The sequence below is a fragment of the Rana temporaria genome, chromosome 2 (assembly GCF_905171775.1).
Source record: "Rana temporaria chromosome 2, aRanTem1.1, whole genome shotgun sequence".
Classification (NCBI taxonomy): Eukaryota; Metazoa; Chordata; class Amphibia; order Anura; family Ranidae; genus Rana; species Rana temporaria.
The window spans coordinates 47,315,623-47,339,361 of NC_053490.1; the positions used below are offsets into that span (position 1 = coordinate 47,315,623).

Genomic DNA, 23,739 nt, shown 5'->3' on the forward strand with positions numbered 1-23,739 from the left:
AAGTCTGAAGGAAAGTAAACCGGCTCTTTGTTTAAAAAGTTTGGAGGCCCCTGTTCCAGAGCAGTGGTTCCCAATTATATAACACAAAACAAGTGTAGCGCAACACAGTGTAATACTAGTCAAAATACATAAAGTTCAAAATAATAAGGACACTAGTCAGTCTTCAATCCCCATCATGGATAAAGTGCCATAAATCTTCAGCAATCAATGGCTCCCACTGCTGCCTCCGCTAATGAAGAGGGAGTGTCCCCAGAGAGCTGAGGCATAGAATGCATGAATATAAAAAACCTTGAGCTTTTATAACCACTTGAAGCTGCGCACCTCCCAGTTTGGCCTCCAAAATGGCAACAAAAACATTTAATGCCCTTCAGATTTAACAGCCATAGTAGGAAAAGGCCTCCAACCTTCTTCAGAATCCAAACAGCACTCACAATCCCACAAGGAAATCTAGAGGCAAAAATAAACTAACAGTGCTCTCTGTGTGTGATAATAATAATCAAGAAATTAGAAATTATACTTACAATATGATAACAATCACCAACATAAAAACAACAAAAAGTGCCATGAATTTTCAACAGCATAATGAAACGAACATTGCCAAATGTGTATCCACCACCAGTAACATGAAGCCGCTCACCTCTCTGTTAGACCTCATAAAAGGTCAAAAAGTGCTTTAACCCCTTCAGGGTTAAATGCCAAGACAGGACGTCACAGGTTATGACCGCCAAACTCCTCCACACTAAGGATACCAATAAAACTGAGATTAAAATGCACTTGGAATGTATAAAAGAGTCTTAATACATTGTAAGTGCATTTTATTCTCAGATTCTTAATAAATGTTATATACAGAGAGCACTTTTACCTTCTTCTTGCTTCCTCATGTACCATGTGATTGTGAGTTGTATTCATCGGGGATGTAGTGAAATGGGAAACAGCAGTCACAAGACACTGTAACGCACTTGACAGGCGCTCACCTTTCTCCTCAAGTCTGTACAATACCACACACTAAGGCCATGTTGTGCACTGAGATACTCTACACAACAATGGACCGACGCACTGCAGGAATCTGAGGAGAGCCCTTTGGGAAACAAGCCTTTATGGTGCCTCATCACACTGTGAATCTGTGATTCAAGGCAATACATTTTTAATTCCATTGCTGGTGCTTATATTTACAGTTATAAAATATATATGTGAAATAACAGCAACTATATTCATGACAAACATTTTGTTAATATGAAGGATACAATTTATGGAAATGAGCTCCCAGGGGGTACAATTTATGGAAGTGTGGAAAAAAAAAGTATGGGAACAACCACTCTAAAGTAATGAGCAAGGTTTCAGACAATGAGAAATTACAGTTTCAAGCAAGTACAATTGACCTAGGGACCCATGAAACCAAACAAACCTGGATTAAATGGATGTACAGCCATAACCAATAAGGAAAAGAAACACCTAGGAACATCTACAAAGACTCCTGTGCAGTACAGCCTTGCAAAACACACAACTATCAAATGTATGTACGTAATATACAAAAATCATACAGGGGCATTGCATATTATCTGCACCTGAGGTAAGAAATCTACACTTCATGTTTTCTCTATAATCTAATTTGCCTCTGGGAAGATTTTAAATTTGAACATAAATAAAAAAAAATAAAAAAAATGGAACCACTACTGCAACTCGCAAGCAAATATTATGCAAACAGGAATACGGCAGTAGATTGTAGGAAAATATATATAATTAGAACATTTCTGCACGTATTTTACAAACTACAAGTGAATAATATAAACAATTGTGCAGAAATTAAGGTAAATGATGTACAGTATACTGTAGTCTGGAGGATAATCTAAATGTACCTGCAAGTAGCAAACCGTACTATTCTAAAGTTATGGCAATGCAATTTAGCTTAATTTAAAAGCTTTATGCAAATCGTGCTTAAAAAAAAAATCACATTATTAACCCTTTCGTTGTCACTAATGTAAGGGATATGGTGGCACAGAAAGGCTTGAAGGTAGCCAAGTCAGTATCCCTTAGGTCAGCTGCATTCTTCCTTCTGTAATAAGTTTATAGTCGCATCATGTTCCCAGATACTCCCTAAAAAAGCTAATCAATGAGCAGTATGTAGTAGCAGGGCAGTCAGTGATCAGTGTGTAGTGGCAAGGTGGTCAGTGATCAGTATGTAGTGGCAGGGCGGTCAGAGAGCAGTATGTAGCGGCATGGCTTTCAGTGAGCCGTATGTAGCTGCAGGGCAGTCAGTGATCAGTATGTAGCGGCAGGACGATCAGTGATCAGAATGTAGTGGCAGGGCGGTCAGTACACAGTATGTAGTGGCAGGGCAGTCAGTGATCAGTGTGTAGTGGCAGGGCAATCAGTGTGTAGTGGCAGGGCGGTCAGTGATCAGAATGTAGTGGCAGGGCGGTCAGTGATCAGTGTGTAGTGGCAGGGCAGTCAGTGATCAGTATGTAGTGGCAGGGCAGTCACTATCAGTATGTAGTGGCAGGGCAGTCACTATCAGTATGTAGTGGCAGGGCGGTTACTATCAGTATGTAGTGGCAGGGCAGTCACTATCAGTATGTAGTGGCAGGGCAGTCACTATCAGTATGTAGTGGCAGGGCAGTTACTATCAGTATGTAGTGGCAGGGCAGTCACTATCAGAATGTAGTAACAGGGGGGTCAGTAAGCAGTGCATAATGGCAGAACGGTCAGTGAGCAGACACATTGAATTCCTGATGGAGAAACCTCTCATCAGCCATTTACCACACTAGTGGAGATGAAAGACGTGCAGGTCTACCATTTCTGCTCCTCCTTTATCTCCAGCGGCTAGATCAGCCATAAGCAGCCACCTGTCCTAAGAGAAGAGGGGGGGGTGAATGGCCACACCCCCAGTCCCACCCACCACCTCTGTCTGCCAGTAGAGAAGCAGGACTTTGAACTGTAATGGTCACCACCGTTTACAATTATTTCCCATTCCATCAACCACGACAGCTTATCTGACACTCCACAATCTAACAGACACGATCTATCCCATTTCCCAGAATGAACGAGACACGCACAGCTCTGTTCTCTGGTTTCAAAATGTATGAATGAACGAAGTTTAATGGTATCTTAGCTTTCTTTTAGATAATGACATCCAGTTGAGCTAATCATTAGTCATCCCCCAGTCATCGTCCCGTCTCCGCATTTAGAGGGATTAATTACTACAGCTTGACAAGTTCCCCTCACCTGTTACACAAAACACATTCCTTTACTATACATAATTGACATGTTAATTCCCTACCCCTGAAAGGAGACATCTGACCCTTCAGACTTAGTTAGCATCACACAATGGAATGTCTTTCAAGAGTCTATTGACCTGGTGTGGGTCAGCATGAAGTAATATTCCAAGATATCCTGCAAAACATGAATTATCGTTTCTCAGTCACCCTATGCCCAAAAGGGGCACAGGGTGACCCTAGACCCAAGAGTCATTAGTGACGCTGGCACAGGAGTACCCCCCATCCTTCAAAAGTCTCTGGGTGTCACGGGTCATTCCGTTACATGAACCCTTAAACAATTATATATTTTCTGAAAGCAGAGGCCCTGTAGAATAAAACGGTTGCTCTTCAATTTTTGTATGTTGCACAATAGTAGCACAATTGTTTATCAAACACATACTTTTAGGGAAAAAAATACACTAAAATACATTTTAGTGTACAAAACAAATGATAACAACCAATTTTTTTGGGAAAAATAAATAACGGGGTTGTGTTGAGTAAATTTATACCAAACATTGAGCCTCAAAAATACGCGTGATGATGAAAAACTAGGATACCCAAATGTTAAAGGACTTTACCAATTATCAAATTACAGTTAAATAAAATTGGGCCCATGTCGTAATGTGCTAGTATGCCTGATTATAGCCTTACCTGTAGGTATAAATAAAAGAGCAGGCTTCACTACGGATTTAACCATGAATTATGGCCATAGAATTGTTGCTCTCACTCCGATGTTGGCAATGACACGTCAAATGCAAGACGCAATTGCGGTGTGTGTGTGCCTTATGCTCAATCTGATTGGAGTATACCTTTTTAAAGCAACTTTACCCTTTGATAATGAAATGCGGAAAGGTATCAGGTTAAGTGTTTCTACAAAGCTTCGAATGACATGAAGTGAAACAGAACTAAGAGTCCTGTTCCTTGGGTAATTGCCTTCAGGAACAGTCAGCGTCTATTTTTATTCCATGCTATGCAACCTCTGCATACAATATTACTTTTATTAATATCAAATGTTGTTGGAATTTACTTCTCTCTGATTTCAGTGAACGCTTTTTCATTCTTTTTACATGCAGTTCTTTGCCGGGAGCCAATTGGCAATATAAATCTCATTAAGCCTTAAATCGTTTTAGTCCCCCCCCTCCTCTACACCGTTAGAGGAAATGGATTTCAGATGCAAAGGGCTATTATGTTAAAATCTCTGCTTGTACTTTTCCATGTAGATTTACTTAACATTCTATTAATAATTAAACAAGGGCGGAATCTAAAACAAGATTTTGAATTTCATGCAATAACTCAGAGACAGATTTTTGTTTCAGGTCTAGTCAGTTAGAGCAACAACATTTACCAATATCTGTGTAGTAAGAAGATCTGCATGTACAATGTCATTTGAGTGGACTGGTTAAGTGGTCTCTTACACTTTAGAGTGCGCTCTTAGGCTCCGTACACACGACCGAGTTTCTCGGCAGAATTCAGCCAGAAACTCGGTCGGAGCTGGATTCTGCCGAGAAACTCGGTCGTGTGTACACTTTTCAGCGAGGAAGCCGACGAGGAACTCGTCAGGTCAAATAGAGAACATGTTCTCTATTTCCTCGTTGTTCAATGAGGAAAGTCAGTCCGCCGAGATCTCGGCGGCTTCCACACTGAACTCGACGAGGAACTCGATGTGTTTGGTTCGTCGGACGTGTGTACGGGGCCTTACAAGCTTTGCTCTCTGAAAAACCATCTGCATTTAGATCGCTCTACAGTGCATTTGACGGGCAGTGAGGAGGTGCTGTATTTCCTGCTTTAAACCCCACACTAGTGCGCCGCAACTGCATGCATTTCATACGGTTGCAAGACCCTTGCAGAGCAGCCCCTTTCACCTACACAAATCATGTTTGGTAGGTGCTACAAACCGCCAAAAGTGATAGTGAGTGTAAATCTTGTATGCACACTGCTGGCCGCTACCTCTGCAGCTAAAGGGGGTAGCGGTTGGGGGGCCGGGGCAGAAGTAGTATGGCTTAACCCCCCCCCCCCCCCCCAATAATTTGTGAATGAACCCTAGACGTTTTTTCCAGCTTTTACTGGTCTGACAGATCTAAAGCTTAATCTGATGTCAGGCCAGCTTTACCATTGCCTCCTTATAGCCAACATGTCAATGGGTGTTTTTTGGTCGATTGCAACCCTCTTATTCCTACCTCACAGCCTTCAAACAGTTTAGTATATTTCAGGGAAAATATTTTATTTTTCTGCTCTTTTTAACAGTGTAGCTAACAGTTAGAACCCCCTGTCAGATTTGTATTGCTGTCTGTCCCTCAGTATTATAGTCTGTGCTGGAAGAACCTTATTCTGTTATCTCGTCTGACAGCAAGGAGAATCACAGCACTGCATGCTCCTAGCTGTGAGACGGCACAGACACAGACAGCTTCTGATATCGAATAATAATCGGGGAACACAGAACTGCTGTGCTGGCCATGTCCCTTGGACACAGCCAATCACAGATCGCCGTGAATGGCCAATCGGAGTGGCCGTTTGCTAGGCGATCTGTGCGGGCAATGAGAGATGATCTCATATGTTTACATATGAGATCATCTCTCATTGCGGGCTCTCACAGACAGCGGTGCTGTCAGGGAGAGAGGAGACCGATCTGTGTCTCTTGTACACTATATAGGGAATACATTTAACCCCTTCCTCACCCCCTAGTGTTAACCCCTTCCCTGCCAGTCACATTTATACAGTAATTAGTGCATATTTATAGCACTGATCGCAGTATAAATGTGAATGGTGCCAAAAATGTGTCAAAAGTGTCCGATGTGTCCGCCATAATGTCGCAGTCGCAATAAAAATCGCAGATTGCCGCCATTACTAGTAAAAACAAAATAATAAAAAATAATAATTCTGTCCCTTATTTTGTAGGCGCTATAACTTTTGTGCAAACCAGTCGCTTATTGTGATTTTTTTTTTTTTTTTACTAAAAATATGTAGAATACGTATCGGCCTAGACTGAGGATAAAAAAAAGTGTAAAAAAAAAAATGTCAAAAAAAAATGTCAAAAAAAATGTCCAAATTTTTTTTTTGTTTTCTAAATTGTCGCTCTATTTTTGTTTATAGCGCAACAAATAAAAACCGCAGAGGTGATCAAATACCACCAAAAGAAAGCTCTATTTGTGGGAAAAAAAAGACGTCAATTTTGTTTGGGAGCCACGTCGCACGACCGCGCAATTGTCAGTTAAAGCGACGCAGTCCCGCACCGCAAAAAGTCCTCTGGGCAGGAAGGGGGTTTAAGTGCCCAGTAAGGAAGTGGTTAAAGCACCTATCGCTTTAACAATGCTTTTTCAATGTGTTTTTGATGCTTCTGTGATTGTGATGCTATTCTAAAGCTTGGCAAATACTCTGTGTGTGTATTGTATTTTTATTTGTTTTAAGGGGGGGGGCAGTAGAACCCTGGCTCAGCAAAACCCCAGCAGATTAGTACCAATGTTTAGCACCCCTACTCAGAAAATCCCTAGCTCATTGCCACCCTTGTTTAGCAGATCCCCAGCCTATTAGTACCCTCTTTCAGCAGATCTCCTGCTCAGTAGAACCCCAAGCTTTGCTGATCCCCCACTCAGTAGTAGCCCCAGCCTTGCTGATCCCCCTCTTAGTAGTAGTCCCAGCCTTGCTGATCCCCCACTCAGTAGTAACCCCACTCTCTGCTGATCTCCCTTAGTAGTGACCCCGAGCTCTGCTACCCCCCCCCCCCACTCAGTAGTGACCCCCAGCTCTGCTGATTCTCTGTTTTTCTGATCCTCCTCTCTCTCCCATCCCTGCTCACACCCCACTATATTTCTTCTATGCTGTGCACCATGTGTGACATCTGCTGGTTTCTTCTGCCCTGGTCCCCTAGCTCTGCTGATCCTCTGCTGCTCAGTCCTCTCTCTCTGGTCCCCACTCACCTCCCGCTATAGCATTCCCAAGTTGCACACGTGAGCCGGCCTGCTAGCTGACCCACTACAGTTCGGACTATGCTCACCTTCCTGCTGCAGGTGCTGTTAGAGTGCGTGCTCATAGAGGAGGCTTTGAAGCACCAAGAAAGTGACATGGGTATAATGTTTGAAGCAAAGCAAACGCAATTTGTGAACATGACTGTAAGCTTACCAATTTATTTAGTTATGGTGCTTTGATTGGCATTCAGAGTGCTTTAAAAATGGTTTGTCAGGTGCTATATATTGAAGCAAGTGTAAACAAGCCCTAAATGTGCAGAGAGGAAAAAATATGTTCTTGTTCTGTTGTCAGCCTATAATAAAACATCTGATACATAATACATTTGAATGGGGCATTTGCTAAAATATTTTATATAAAATAATTAGAGCTGTTACGGATTACAATTTTCGTGTTAGATTAATAATTTTTTTTAAATCAATTAATCGACTAATTTCAATTAATTATAACGCACAGACATCTCCCCCACTGTAATATCCACAGACATCTCCCCCACTGTAATATCCACAGACATCTCCCCCACTGTAATATCCACAGACATCTCCCCCACTGTAATATCCACAGACATCTCCCCCACTGTAATATCCACAGACATCTACCCACTGTAATATCCACAGACATCTCCCCCACTGTAATATCCACAGACATCTCCCCCACTGTAATATCCACAGACATCTCCCCCACTGTAATATCCACAGACATCTCCCCCACTGTAATATCCACAGATATCTCCCCCACTGTAATATCCACAGACATCTACCCACTGTAATATCCACAGACATCTCCCCCACTGTAATATCCACAGACATCTCCCCACTGTAATATCCACAGACATCTCCCCCACTGTAATCCACAGACATCTCCCCACTGTAATATGGTCCACATCTCCCCCACTGTATAGGAAGATTAGTGCTTGCTTAGTCTTACCAGAGAAGCCGGCCGAACACAAGCAATTGAGGCTGGGTGATGACGTCAGCGCGCCGCTCTAGGCTCACCTAGGCCGCCGCCTGGTGGACCAAGATGGCCGCCGCTCCGGGAGCTAGGCCGAAGCCACAGCCTTTTCTATAGCTGAAGCAGCAGCAGAGCTCCGCGGATCACATGGTGTGCCGATCCGCACATGGTGACCCCTTCGGATCACGGACTATTTACGATTCCATGGAACACTACTAATACAGATTAAAAGAATTTTGATCAATCAAAAAAACTTACGATTAATCGAGGAATTAATCTTTCATTTACACAGCCCTAAAAATAATAAAAGCCTTATAGTCCATTCTGATAAAATATAGACAAAACTATTCTGACTGTAGGGAAAGCTGTGACAGTACTAATATGACAGCTACCATTGCTGACTTCTTTAAAGGTACAGGCTCCCGGGCTGGAACTGGACTTACGTTTCACTGGCTGCATGCTTTATCCATCCCAGTGATTTAGGGAGACCGGGAGAAAGATGGCCACCTTGGAGCCTGCAACTTGAAAGGTTTAGTTCACCTTAACCAAAATACTGCCCATGCAGGTAAGGGGCCTCGGTAGATAAAAACAATTTATGTATCTCTTGAAGTCTGGCCAAAAAATTTGCAGAGATGGCATCATTCCATCCTGCCTTTTCCTAGGGTGTTGCTAAGGCACTCACAGCTGTAACTGCTCACCCCAACCATCACAGGAACAAGTACTCAACCCCCGAACATGTGTGGTCCACTATCTCCTCTGTCAAAGCAGCACTGGGAATGTCGAAGTAACATCTAAGAAACAAGGCAGGACAGAATGATGCATTATCTAGGAGTTTCTTGGCCAAAATAGTTTTTCCTGCAGGAAGTATGTAAATTGTCTACAACCATAGCAAGCACATTTTTTTACTTTGGTCAAACCTACACAGTTTGTTCTGATCTACCATCTAAAAACATCAGCAGTGACAGCTACCATGTTTGTATAGTCATAGACTCTCTTAGGATTACATTGCAAAATAATACTTCCAGCACATTTGAATGGTTTAAAAGCAATCTTATAGACTGGGATTCTTCTTTAAACACAAAAGTAATTTTATACAACATCCATAAACCTACTTCTTCTCCGCCTCTCCAGGGGAGAGCGATGTGGCCACAGAACTTCCCGGTTGTGACACATAGAAAAGCTGCTGTTCGTTCCTGGTCGGTGCAATCTTACACTCATGCTCATGGCCCCAAATAACCAGATCCAAAAACTCATCCAGAAATTGCTCGGGGATATAATTGGTGGCTCCATGTTTACTCCTAAAAAACAAACAGCAAAAGAGGCTTAAACCAATATCAGAAAAAAAGTTTATTGCTTTTGATAATTTCCCTGTCAAAACTTATAGAACCCTGCTTGAGGCCCCTTTGTATAAAAATATGTTATATCCACCCAGCACCACCTGAAACTGCAAACTCTAATTTTACCTGCAGCTTCACAACAAGAAAAAACAGGTAATGGTTTATTCTGATTTGACAGGGTGGAGAGCATGACATCATCATCCCGCCTCTGCACCTGATCCAATCCAAGAATGTTTTTGCATTCATTCAGAAAATGCAAAACATTCACTGAATGGGCGGCACACCTCCTGTGTTCAGAATGGAACAGGGCAGCCGCCACATGGCGTGTAACTCAGAAGCAAGTGGAGATCACTAGATTAGTGGTGTCTACTCTAGTGGTTTCCAGCTTCCAGGTAAATCAGCCAGGTATGGTAATATTATATATACTTATAGTAATATTACATATATATATATCAAAGCAGGAAGTGCAGAGCTAAAAAAAACAGTGGGTGGTAGACGGAGCCCCTGAGGACGTGCATGCGCACGAAATGCATTGGGTGGAGCCCTACACACGAATGTCATGCCAACGACTGTTTCTCGGAGCAGCGCCCATTGGAGTACGTTTTGGCCACATTTGTTTGTCTATTATCCACGCTGATTTATTTACATGCTTTTATGGATGTACTGCAATACCAATAAAATACTACACTATATACCAATTTTCTCGCTCTGGGTGGTGAGCATTTCCTTAACAGGAGAGATGTTTGGCAAGACTTTATATTGAGTGAAGCAGACACCACAGAATCCTTGGGAAGGTGGATTATTACTACAGGTTAATATCGATTAGTCTTCTGGTGAGTGTAATGTAGTGGATTTGCACCAGCAGACGAGTGAATATATCACACACCTTTCCCCTTTATCATACCGCACTGATGCACTCTGTGTAGTTGACAACCAGTAGTGTTAACTACCGTTTTGGGATTGCTTCATTTTAAAATATTCTAAGGACTACCAATAGCACTTTTTTGAGCACTTTCAATGATGAGTTTTTGTGAAGTTATTATGTTTATTATTTGGATATTTATATATTTTTGTGCATAGAAGCAATATAAAGGTTCCAGCACTTGTTTGACACGCATGCTTTTTATACATAAAATCTTTTACGAGGTATAATTCATGTTTTTTAGCACCGCACTTTCTTCTTTAAATCATTGTTTGTTTGGGTGGTCACCTATTTAGTGCAAGCTGCTTTTTATTTATTTTTTTGTCTTTTGTTTTTGAGCGCTTACTGTTTCTTTATTATCTATAGCTATAAAGCTGGACCAACATAATTATTTATAAAATATCCATACTTGGAATTCTTCTTTAAGTCTGGTGAGTTCTATTTCAAATTTGAGGTGGAGGGTGCACATGGTTGGAAGATGCAATTAAATATAAAAAGGACTTTAATTTACAAAACAGGAGGATTATAATGTTCTTGATTCTTTAAAGTTGGAACATTAGCTATTTCCAGTATGTACTGAGGATTAGCATTAGGTTGATGTTTTTTGATTATATGGAGTCGTTTTTAGGGGTGTGGTGATAGGATATTAAATTGGTAAATATTAAGGCACTACAATTTTTAGAAGTAATTTTTCCCATTTGCATCATGAGAACTTGACACAGGCTTATATGGCAGCTGGGGATTTATGCACATATGGGTAGTTGAGTACAGTGTTGCATAATCGTGTAAATGTTAGTCAAAGTATCACAGCACTACAAACTGAAAAATTACCTGAAAAAGACCATAACTCCAACACATATATGTGGCAGATACAGGGCTTTTTTTTCAGGGGGAACTCGGTTCCATCACCTCTGGCTCAGACCCTTTGGTGCCCGCTCACCACAATTACTTGTAAACACAGAAGTCTGGTTTCTGTGTTTACAAGTGACAGAAGTGCCCCTTTAAGACTCTTCTACTGTTTGTGAAATATGAATGTGGTCGTGGTTGAGTTCCTATACCTATTTTCTGAGAAAAAAAGCCTTGGGCAGATATATATGCAGTTTACACTTTAAGAGCACACTCACTGCACGCTCTCAGCACAAAGACTGCGCTCTCAGTCTGGGATAAAGATCGGTAACTGGCAAAAACAGCATCCAACCATGTGGCCACCGTGGCAGTGGTCAATTAATTCGGATCCTTACATCCCCCAGGCATTTCAAACGGTTAAAATAAACATATGTGTGTGTGTGGGGGGGGGGGGGGGGGGTCATCGATGGGCTGGAAAAAAAAACAATCACAGGCCTTCTTTTTATAATGGTTTTTAGAAAACATTACTTCAAAACCCATTAATCTGCTGCTTACTATAATGGAAACACTCTTATTCTAGGGCAACTGACATTTTTTTTATTTTCAAGATGAAATCTAAATGAAAAATTCTATACTGTGGATGTGATCAGCACTTACATACTATATATCATAATCTAGCAATATATCCATCTTCCTTCAGTGCTCTCAGGCTGTCAGGGGGGCCTCAAACACGGTCAATGAAAAATGCTTAGAATGACCCATGTATTACTCTTTAAAGGTCACTGTGGTACCCAATACAAGTTAGTATGCTACACAAGTGTATGCATTACACTTTCTGTCTCATCTCAACCAGATAGATACCTTGCCTTTTTTGTTCGCCGACATTCTTTTGTTCTAGCAGGGAGATGAGTCTCCAGCAAATGCTTCTAGGAAACAGTTATTGGTACAGTAAAGAAGCACTTTTTGAAAGTCTGCATTTTTTTTAGTTTTAATTTTATTGCCATATACAGGTGATACACAGCATTACATGTACATTTAAAGGTAATACTATTGTCCAGAAAAAGTATGCATTATTGCACAGCCAGGAAACTAGTGTACATTTAGATCTCATGCACACAGAGCATACAAAATGCCACTGTTACAGGAGTTGAGTGCTTTTTTTCAGCCTGTAAAATCACCTCAATGTTAGAATATGAGGTTAATTTACTAAAACTGGAGTGTGCAAAATCTGGTGCAGCTCTGCAATCAGCTTCCAGGTTTTTTTTTTTCTTCTTCTTTGACAAATCCTAATTGAACAAGCTGAATTTAGAAGCTGATTAGCTACCATGCAAAGCTGCACCAAATTTTGCACTCTCCAGTTTAAGAGCCAGATTTACACCAGTGTGACTTGTCATGCGATTTGACAGCTCAAATCGCATGACAAGTCGCACCTTATTGTCTGCAATGGAACTGTGTTCAAATCGGGTAGGACGGCGAATTTGGCAGTGCTGCACAGATTGAAAATTAGTTCCTGCACTACTTTTGGCGATTTCAGGTGAGACTTGCATAGACAAAGTCACACAGTTGTCAGCCAAGACACACCTAAAATAGATACCAATTTCCAGGTGACTGGGAGGAAGGATTTTCCGGTTTCAAATTCTTGGTGTTTAACCACCAACTGAAGTTTTTGCGCACCATTGAAGACATTGGTAAATCTAAAGCTTGGATTCTCCTGTTTCAGGCAGTCAGGATACTGTTTTGCAGCAGTCTTGAATAAAACTGGGCATAAGGAACGGCCTCGAAGAAGGCCACCATCTTCTCCAATAACTTCATGCAGAGGCAAATGGATGGTCCCTTCTTTGCCTTGACCATGCGGACCAGTTCTTTTAAAGATTGTATCTTTGGCTCTGGAAAAATACTCTGCTTACGGCCGTGTCTATGATCATGCCTAAATACTCCACCCTTCTCAGGGGCTGCAGAGAGGATTTCTGTAGGTTTAGCATCCACCCTAGATGCTCTAGGTATTTTACCATACTGAGCACACTGTGATTTAACCGTGCTACTGACTGTTCTACAAGGAGAAGGTCGTCTAGATAAGCTGTCACAGCTATGCCCTGCGCCCTTAGATTTGCCAAAAGCAGGGCCAGAACCTTTGTAAATACCTGGGGTGCAGTAGCCAAGCCAAAAGGCAGAGCCACAAACTGGAAGTGGCGGTGTTCTACTGCGAACCTTAGGGACCTTTGGTGAGCGGGATGGATAGGGACATGTAAGTATGTGTCTTTGATGTCTATTGACGCCAAGAATTCTCTGCCTTGTAGGGTGGAAACCACCAATCGAATAGTCTCCATTCGAAAATGGAGAATGTTCAGAAACTGATTCAGAGCTTTTAAATCCAGAATGGGTCTGACGTCTCCATTTGGTTTTGGAATCACAAAGAGGTTTGAATAAAACCCCAAACCTTGCTCTTTTAGGGGGACTTCCATGATAACACCCTGGGACAGCAAGTGATCCAAAGCTTGGAAGAAGGGTTCTCTGCTTAATGAATCTTTGGAGATGATTGAACTCAGAAACTCATAAGGTGGGATTTCTTGGAATTCCAGTTTATACCCTGGGGCAGCCCTCAAAAATTCCACTCTTTGCTCGCAAAATGCGAGTGGAATTTAGTCCAGAGCGAGTGAGGAGCGGGGTGAACCAAGCTGACAGTTTCCTGCCTGAATGATCAGCCAGGAAATGGTCAGCCGAATGACACAGCGAGCGGCAGGGCTGGACTGCCCTGTCGCGGCTTTGAGCCGTGGCTGCAGCTCTCTCCTTCTCCTCCTCTCGTATCACACACACACACACAGCGCTTCCGCTGTGTGTCATGGAGCTGGGTCTGTGTTTGGCTGCAAGGTCCCGATCCCCTAGACCGGTTAATGTGATAGCAGATTGAATCAGTGTTCTGCCTATCACATTATCCGGTCTAGGGGGGCGAGACCTTGTCACAATGTGCCGCCAAACACAGACTCAGCTCCATGACACACAGCGGAAGATGCACGCTGTGTGTGTGATACAAGAGGAGGAGAAGGAGAGCGCTGCAGCCTCAGCTTAAAGCGGCGCCAGGAAGTGATGATGGGGGCACAGTAATGCTGCACTGATGGGGGCACAGTAATGCTGCACTGATGGGGGCACAGTAATGCTCCACTGATGGGGCACTGTAATGCTTCACTGATGGGGCACTGTAAGGCTGCACTGATGGGGCACTGTAAGGCTGCACTGATGGGGCACTGTAAGGCTGCACTGATGGGGCACTGTAAGGCTGCACTGATGGGGCACTGTAAGGCTGCACTGATGGGGCACTGTAAGGCTGCACTGATGGGACACTGTAATGCTGCACTGATGGGGCACTGTAAGGCTGCACTGATGGGGCACTGTAAGGCTGCACTGATGGGGCACTGTAAGGCTGCACTGATGGGGCACTGTAATGCTGCACTGATGGGGCACAGTAAGGCTGCAAGTGATGGGGGCACAGTAAGGCTGCAAGTGATGGGGGCACAGTAAGGCTGCAAGTGATGGGGGCACAGTAATGCTGCACTGATGGGGGCACAGTAATGCTGCACTGATGGGGCCACTGTAATGCTGCACTGATGGGGCACTGTAATGCTGCACTGATGGGACACTGTAATGCTGCACTGATAGGGCACTGTAAGGCTGCACTGATGGGGCACAGTAATGCTGCAAGTGATGGGGGCACAGTAATGCTGCAAGTGATGGGGGCACAGTAAGGCTGCAAGTGATGGGGGCACAGTAATGCTGCACTGATGGGGGCACAGTAATGCTGCACTGATGGGGGCACAGTAATGCTGCACTGATGGGGGCACAGTAATGCTGCACTGATGGGGGCACAGTAAGGCTGCATTGATGGGGCACAGTAAGGCTGCATTAATGGGGGCACAGTAAGGCTGCATTGATGGGGGCACAGTGATGCTGCACTGATGGGGGCACAGTAATGCTGCATTGATGGGGCACAGTAAGGCTGCATTGATGGGGCACAGTAAGGCTGCATTGATGGGGCACAGTAAGGCTGCATTGAAGGGGCACAGTGAGGCTGCATTCACGGGCACAGTGAGGCACAGATGGGTACTGATATGCTTTATGTTACTATTGTTAAAATTGTTAATATTTATTTTTGGAACGTAATTCTGCTTAAAATATTTAACAGTGTAATTTCATGAGATAATTTACAAGGTTGTGTTTAGGGGCGGACTTAGGGGTAGGGCAGGGTAGGTGTTGGGTGGGGCAACTGGTGGCGAGCAACTCTTAAGGCCTGGCTAGTGGCTCAGGACTTGAAATTTTGAGCCCTGCCCTAGGGATAATGTGGAAATTATCCACTTGTCCTGGATCTCTGTCTGCCAAGCCACTGAAAACAGCTTTTTGGGACCCTGGACTTGACCCTGGGTCTTCGCTCTTGTGGCTGGCTAAGAATGCAGTTGCCACTGTCTGGAGGCCGAGGTTCCGGGAACTGGGGAGAGAACATTGAAAACAAGGGCGCTTGTTCTTCTTCTTGTCTGGTAACAGGGTAGTAACAGGGTAGTTTTGCCACTTGAAATTTTTTGGATATATTTATCCAGATCTTCCCCAAAGAGACATTCCCCATGGAAGGGGAAACTGGCCAAGAGTTTTTTACATGGAGCTTCAGCTGACCAATGCTTTAACCAAAGGATTCTGCGCATGTGTACCATCTGGAGAGTGAGGCGGGATGCCTGCGGAATAGAATCTCTTATAGCATCCACAATAAAACATGAGGCCTTAGGCAGGTTCTCCCATAGTTTGACCTGATCTGGAGGAAGATCCTTAAGCCCTTGCTTCACTAGTTCCTTTAGGACCTGACACATACCCACAGCTGCCACAACAGGTTGGGTTACGGCGCCAGCCATAAGAAACGAGGATTTAAGTAAAGATTCCAATTTCATTTCAGAAGGATCTTTGAATACATGAGTTGTCTACAGGACAAGGTAGGTTTCTATTTACACAAGAAATGGGCGCCTCAACTGTAGGCAGCTTCCACTTCTTGGCAAATTTTTCCTCCATAGGATAAATAGGAGGAGAAAAACGCTTGCCTGGATGTAACCAGTCTGCGTAAATAAGATTCTCCAATAAAGGATGAACCGGAAAGGAACAAGCAGCCTGTGGGGATTTTAATGAACCCAGGGAGGAGACAGGTGACTCAGTCAACTCACCACTTCAGTATAACATTGCACCTGCAATCTAAGAACCTGAGAAGCAGAAAAAGGTTCTTCTGAAACCCCTGATCCATCCGAATGCTCCTCATCCTTATACCCCGATGGCGCTACATTCTCATCCTCATCCTCACTATCAGATTTTTCGGAAGGAGGATCTAGGTCTATAAAAGGGGACCTACTTCGCTTTTTTTTCCTTCTGAGAGGACTTTGCGATTAAAGCAGCAATTCTCCCTTCCAAGCTGCCTTAAAGCCAAGGTGTCTTCAGTGACATATGCAGTAGCTGGCACCACAGGAGAGGCTGCTATTCATGACAAAGGTAATGGCTCATCCTGTACAGGTGGCTCACATTTTACAGGGGAGGATGGTACTAGGCAGCTAGGATCCCCCAACTCAGGCGGCAATGCTTTAGTGCCCTTCTTTGATGTCCCTGTATTCTTCCTATGGGAAGACATAGACTAAGCCAAAAGCAGAGGTACAAACAATGCATACACTACTGGGCTAGTTTAGCAATCTACATAAAGTATGCAACTAATCACACAGCCTTGATGCTGAGTAGGTGTACAGAAGTGCCAAACTTCAGGTATCTGGGTTCTTAAAGGAGGCCTCTTCCCTGGGCCTTGTAAAAGACTCTGCCAGAAACTTTTGCGCATTTACATATAGCGAAAGTACTGGATCCCAGAGCCCTGTCCTCAGAAAAGAGACATTACAGGCAACAATCTTGGTCTTCTGCAAAGCCCGGGTACCATCCATTTTTAGCGCATTTAATAGGCTTCTTGGATGGATCTGTTTGTGTAGCTTTTTGACCCAAGGAGGAGTTTTTTAGCAGAACTTCTTCTTACCACATTCTTAATCGCTTATATAGAGGGGAACTCGTCTTCATTGGGTGTGCCAGTGTCCAATCACCTCTGGTGAACTATACAACCCACTATGTAATGAATAAAGGCTCTGTGTCCCGTGGTGTACGAAAAAATAAATAAGAGGTTCCAAGTAAATAATTGTTATTTTAATTGAACAACTCTACCGCCTAACTTCTTTATCCCCTACCTCTTCAAAGCCAGGTTTCCTACAAAATTACAAGTACAAAATCTGTCTTCTTGTTCTGGGCAGAAATCAGCACGATATCACATACTTGTGAATCTAATGCCTTCTATTAAACATGAGTAAGTAAAGCTGCATAATGTTCTACTCGAGATAATAAGCCAAAGTCAAATGAACACTTTCTTCAAAGCAATAGAACAGCTTGGCTGAACATTTCAGGTAGTGGATGTCAGAGGCAATTATCGAAGCAGGATGCTTTTAATGACGACAACAGATCAGTGTTAAGAATGTAGATGCGGCTCCAAGCAGGCAAAGAACAGAATGCAACGCTTCACAAAATTAGAAACAAATGTTTTGGATAGTGCCTAGCAACATAAAACAGATGTCCAGGGCACTCCCAAAGGGACCTTACCTGTTCTGATGAATTACAAACAGATTAAACCAGCTGGATTCATCCTCACGGGGCCGCAACATGGTGACTTGTTTGTTAACAAACATTCGGTAGAGTCTTTCATCTGGGATGGACCCTGAGGCAAAACAAAATGGAGGAGCAATTCATTAAGAACGGCAACAGTGGCACTTAAGTACATTCATAACTGGCTTGGAGGCTAGGCTGAGAGGGAAAGTAAACATAGAGATGCCTGTTGTATGCTATTGCCAGTCTTTTCTCTCACAATAGAAATGTATATAAGAGAAATACCGGGGTTCCCATTACTGATTTTGTTTTGTAATTGCTAGTTGTCTGGCTGTCAGGGCTCACTTTCTGTGTCACTGACCTAGAACAAGCATGTAAAAAGCAAAGGCAGAACTTCAGATCTTCATACTTGATCCAGATCAGTGACTCAAATACTATTAAAGCTAAGCGGCCACATGCCAACGAGAACTATTATTTTCAAAATAAGAAGATTGCGATGGCAGCCTTGATATCTCTCATAGTATGGGTTTCCTAAAAGCGTTACTAAACCCATCGGTATATGCAGCATAGCATGCTTTTTATACTCACTGTGGAACCTAAAGGGGTTGTAAAGGTATGCAGATTTTTTTTTTAAAACAAACAAGTCATACTTACCTCCACTATGCAGTTTGATTTGCACAGAGTGGCCCAGATCGTCCTCTTCTGGGGTCCCACGGCGGCTCTCACGGCTCCTCCCCGCAAGAGCTAACCCCCTCTGGGAAGCACTCTCCCAAGGGGGTTAGCTTGCGGGTGCGCTCACGTGCCATACAATCGGTGTCCATAGCCGCCAATTGTATGACTCTTCCCCGCCCTCCTGGTGGCCACGTCATTGGATGTGATTGACAGCAGCGGGAGCCAATGGCTGCACTGCAATCATCCAATGAAAAGCCAACAAGAGCTGGGGAAATGCAACGCGGGATCACGCCCACGGAGATTCAGGGCTCAGGTAAGTAAAACAGGGGCTCGGGGGGGGGGGGGGTGGCTGCAAGGTGTTCTTTCACCTTAATTCATAGAATGCATTAAGGTGAAAAAACACGAAGGTTTACAACCACTTTAAGAGGTTAATCCTCTGCATTGTGTAAAAAGGATGTTTTATCCTGTATGCATAGATCCTCCCCTCCTGCTCTGTTTTTCTGGGAAAAGACAGCTAACAAAGGCAGGGTAGCCGACCTGCACATGCTCAGTGGTGTCTTTTATGCAAGAGAGAACATTTACTTTTTCTCAGAGCTAGCCGGGTCACACGATATTGACATCACACATGTGGTCTCTAGTGGTAGTGGAAATTTCCTCCCACCTGAACCCTCAGCACTGGAGAAACTGAAGTTTATCATGTGACCATGGTATACAGATCAGCCAAAAAGGTATATTTTAATGTAAAAAGAAGATTTATAAGCTGTGGGCACTGTGGGTCTGGGTTGAACTGTGGATCTACTGATTACCAACAATACAGACCTGATCACAGATGTGGAAATACAGGGAAATTTAGGAATCAGCGCTCACAGGTCAATAGGCTTCAGTATAAATCACACAAATAGGAAACATAAGGGGAATACAAAGACACTGAATTTCAAAAGAGCCTAAACTACGATGCGTACGGTTACACATGAGCTCTTCCAACCTTATGACAGCAGTTTGGGGAAGGCCCTTTTCTGTTTCAGTATAACCGTGTTCCTGTGAACACAGCCAGCTATATAAACACAGGTCACCAGAACTAGTGTCCCCATTTGAAGATTTCTCCTACATTACTTTTCTGGGGACAACCTTAAGCCTAGGTTCACACTGCTGCGAATTCAAAATCGCGGTAAAATGCGCGATTTTACCGCGATTTCGCGGCTGCGATTTTGCCGCGATTTTGGCCGCAATTTTATGTAAATCGCGGCCCGAAATCGCAAAAAGTAGTACAGGAACTACTTTTTGAAATCGCAGATGCAGCGTCGCACTGATTAGGACAGTGCCATTGCCGACAATTGCCGCCGATTTGAGATGCGATTTGACATGTCAAATCGCATCTCAAATCGTTCCAAATCGTACCCAGGGCTTAAACCTTCTTATCCTTTACAGCAGGGGTCCTCAAACTTCGGCCTGCCAAGGCGATTTACCCAGCCCACGGCACAGACTGTCCCTTTTTAAAGATTGCAGCACTTCCCCCTCTGCAGCACTTCCCCCTCCCCTCTGCTACATTAGTCACACAAGACATGATGCGTGACAGGTCCAAACCAAGGGCGGGACTTTTCGAGTTAAGAAGCGGGTAATTGGTTACTAGGCAGTGGGGCGGTCCCAGCAATCAATCATCTGCCTTTCACTTGAAAAGTCCCGCGCTTTGTCCGATCCTGTCAGGCTTTGGGTCATGTGTGAATAAGGTAGGGGGGAGTGCTGTGCTGTGATATGGGGGGGGGGGAGTGCTGTGATATGCGGGGGGGAGTGCTGTGATGTGCTGTAAAATGCGGGGGAGAGTGCTGTGATATGGGGGAAGCAGTGTGCTGTGCTGTGATATGCTGGAGGGGGTGCTGTGATATGGGGAAAGTGCTGTGCTGTGATATGGGGAAGTGCTGCTCTGTGATATGGGGAAGTGCTGCTCTGTGATATGGGGGAAGGGGGACTCTGTGATATGGGGGAAGGGGGACTCTGTGATATGGGGGGGATCTGTGATGGGGGGACTCTGATATGAGGGGGATCTGTGATGGGGAGACTCTGTGATATGAGGGGATCTGTGATGGGGAGACTCTGTGATATGGGGGAAGGGGGACTCTGTGATATGGGGGAAGGGGGACTCTTTGATATGGGGGATGGGGGACTCTGTGATATAGGGGATGGGGGACTCTGTGATATGAGGGGATCTGTGATGGGGGACTCTGATATGAGGGGATCTGTGATGGGGGGACTCTGTGATATGAGGGGATCTGTGATGGGGGGACTCTGTGATATGAGGGGATCTGTGATGGGGGGACTCTGTGATATGGGGGAAGGGGGACTCTGTGATATGGGGGAAGGGGGACTCTGTGATATGGGGGATGGGTGATGGGAGACTCTGTGATATGAGGGGATCTGTGATGGGGGGACTCTGTGATATGGGGGAAGGGGGACTCTGTGATATGGGGGACTCTGTGATATGGGGGAAGGGGGACTCTGTGATATGGGGGAAGGGGGACTCTGTGATATGGGGGAAGGGGGACTCTGTGATATGGGGGATGGGGGACTCTGTGATATGGGGGATGGGGGACTCTGTGATATGAGGGGATTTATGATGGGGGGAAACTCTGTTATATGGGGCATCTGTGATATGAGGGGACTCTGTGATATGAGGGGACTCTGTGATATGAGGGGACTCTGTGATAAAGGGATTACGTGAAATACTAATAAGTTTATGTTGATTAACTGTTTTTTGTGCACTACAAAAAAAATATGTACAGTGTGCAAAGGTATTTGTTTATATTTTTTTTCAAATTATAGTCCGGCCCCCCAACAGTCTGAGGAACCGTGAACTGGTCCCCTGTTTAAAAGGTTTGAGGACCCCTGCTTTACAGCCAAAAAAGACGTTTCTGTCTGATCTGCAGCTGCACGTGATCAGTTATGATACCAGTTAATTTTTTTTTGTTTACAAACGGTTTTTATTATGGATAAGATCATAGTATAAGCTTTTGACAGTGATAGAAGATGAACAAGTGAGAGAGTCATTTACATTATATCCAAGTAAAGACATATCATATAAGTAAATACATTTATTCGATTTATAAATCTATATAACATTTGTGGGAAAAGATCTGTGGGTGTGCTTAACTAGAATAACAGTAGTGGACATTACACTAGTAGTGAGGTTTCCCATAAAGATCATTTTTTTGGCATATATATATATATATATATATATATATATATATGGTGTCATATAACGTGTGGTGTATTCTTTCTGATAGTTTGATGTTTGCCATACAGTTAAAGCGGAGGTTCACCAAAAAATCTACTTTCTGTCACTAGATCCAGCATACTGCTGACATCTGCAGTATGCTGGATTTTTATTCATTTTTTTGTACTTATCGTTTTAGCGGTCTTTCTTCTCCGGCTCCGAGCAGGGAATCCTTCGGGGAGTAGGCGTTCCTAAATCAAGCGCAGTTGATTGATGGGCTTGGATAGCGCGTCACGCCATCCGGAAATAGCCGACGTGACTCTCGGCTGCTTACGGCGCTATACGGCGCCTGCGCCTGCCATGTAGAGCTGACTGCGCAGGCGCCGTAAATTGCCGAGAGTCATGTCGGCTATTTTCGGAAGGTGTGACACGCTATCCAAGCCCATCAATCAACTGCGCTTGATTTAGGAACGCCTATACCCGGAAGGATACGCCGCTCGGTGCCGGAGAAGAAAGACCGCTAAAATGATAAGTACAAAAAAAAAAAAAATCCAGCATACTGCAGATGTCAGCAGTATGCTGGATCTAGTGACAGAAAGTTGATTTTTGGGTGAACCCCCGCTTTAAGAACCTGAGGCCATGGTACGTTGGATGAACGCCGGTTGAAAGCTATGGATAGAGCTAAAGAGAGTGTGGATTAGTCTAGAACTGGCTATTGGTATGTCTTGTATGGGGGAGAATAGAAGGCAAATTTGGGGTGTTAGTGGGATCTTTCTGCCTGAAATTCGATCAATCATAAGACTTGCATTGTGCCAGATGGATTTTAGGTGGGAACAATCCCAAAATATATGTAATAGTGTCCCTTGTGTAGGGCAACCCCTGAAACAGAGTGGGGAAGTTGATGGGTAAAATTAGTTAAGTTTGGTAGGGGTGAGATACCACCTGTAAAGCAGTTTAGTGGCAGATTCTCTGATGGTGGTAGTTTTGGTACATTTGTGTAGGTTTTCAATGATACCAGTTATTTTATGGTTTGACAGTTTGGTTAAAGACAAAGGCAGATGTGACAGCAATCCCGGCATTCCAGGAATACAACTGTTTTTTTAAAGTGTTAAAACAATGGCTTTAGTTTTGCTTTATAATGTACTGCAACGGCTCTGGGTTTCAACAAAATGGCAGTCTACGACAAAAGGAACCAATGGCAATGCTGGAGGCACACACAGAATGGTAGCATAATTATTCATGTAAAATGTATGTTCCTTGCTTAAATTTTTTTTTTTAATCAAAATGTTATGAGTAATGATCTGCTTTAAGTGGCTTAAACGAACCTTTACCACAACTCTATTTCACACTTGTGATATGAATTTGAATGCAATTTGAGAGCCAGGACTTTTCATTCAACATCGGTACCCAACCTCACAAATGCTCCTTTGACTGAACAGGGACAATTTTCACAGGCAAACCCCGAAATGTTATAGAAAAAGAGTGTAGACTGTTAAAGACACAAAAAGGAAAGGGCAACTCCATGATGGTTAGATGTCCACAAACTTTTAGTCATAGTGTAAAAAATAGCCCCTCTTAGAATGTTGTAAACAATGTTTAGACCATTGTTGAGCCCTATTCGCACTAGGAAGCTTCACCCAAAGAACTTCAACATTCAACGCTAGGATTTCCATTATATGCAATAGTCAGTGCCTGTTGAAACCTACGCATAGTGCCGCTTGAAGCTCATTGCTAACCACCTCCCGCCCGCCGTATTGTCAAATGACAGTCAGGCGGCCTCTCTCTCGTTCTGGGACGACGTCATGTGCGCCTGGCGATCGGTGGTGCGCTCTGTCCCTGGGATGCGGCGCATCACCGATTCCAGTAAAGAGCCAATGACGTAGCTCTTTACTCATTTGATCAGCTGTGTCCAATCACAGCAGATCACATGTAAACTAG

General features: G+C 43.7%; 1 protein-coding gene across 1 annotated transcript in view; it reads right to left on the reverse strand.

Annotated features, from left to right (window-relative positions):
* MRE11 (MRE11 homolog, double strand break repair nuclease) overlaps window positions 1-23,739 on the reverse strand; it is a 461,003-nt gene that overhangs the window by 319,648 nt on the left and 117,616 nt on the right. The window contains exons 7-8 of the mRNA XM_040340161.1: window positions 17,919-18,033; window positions 9,278-9,463 (exon numbers count right to left, since the gene is read on the reverse strand). Of these exons, the coding sequence (XP_040196095.1) occupies window positions 9,278-9,463; window positions 17,919-18,033 (301 nt within the window). The remainder of the gene's footprint in view (window positions 1-9,277; window positions 9,464-17,918; window positions 18,034-23,739) is intronic.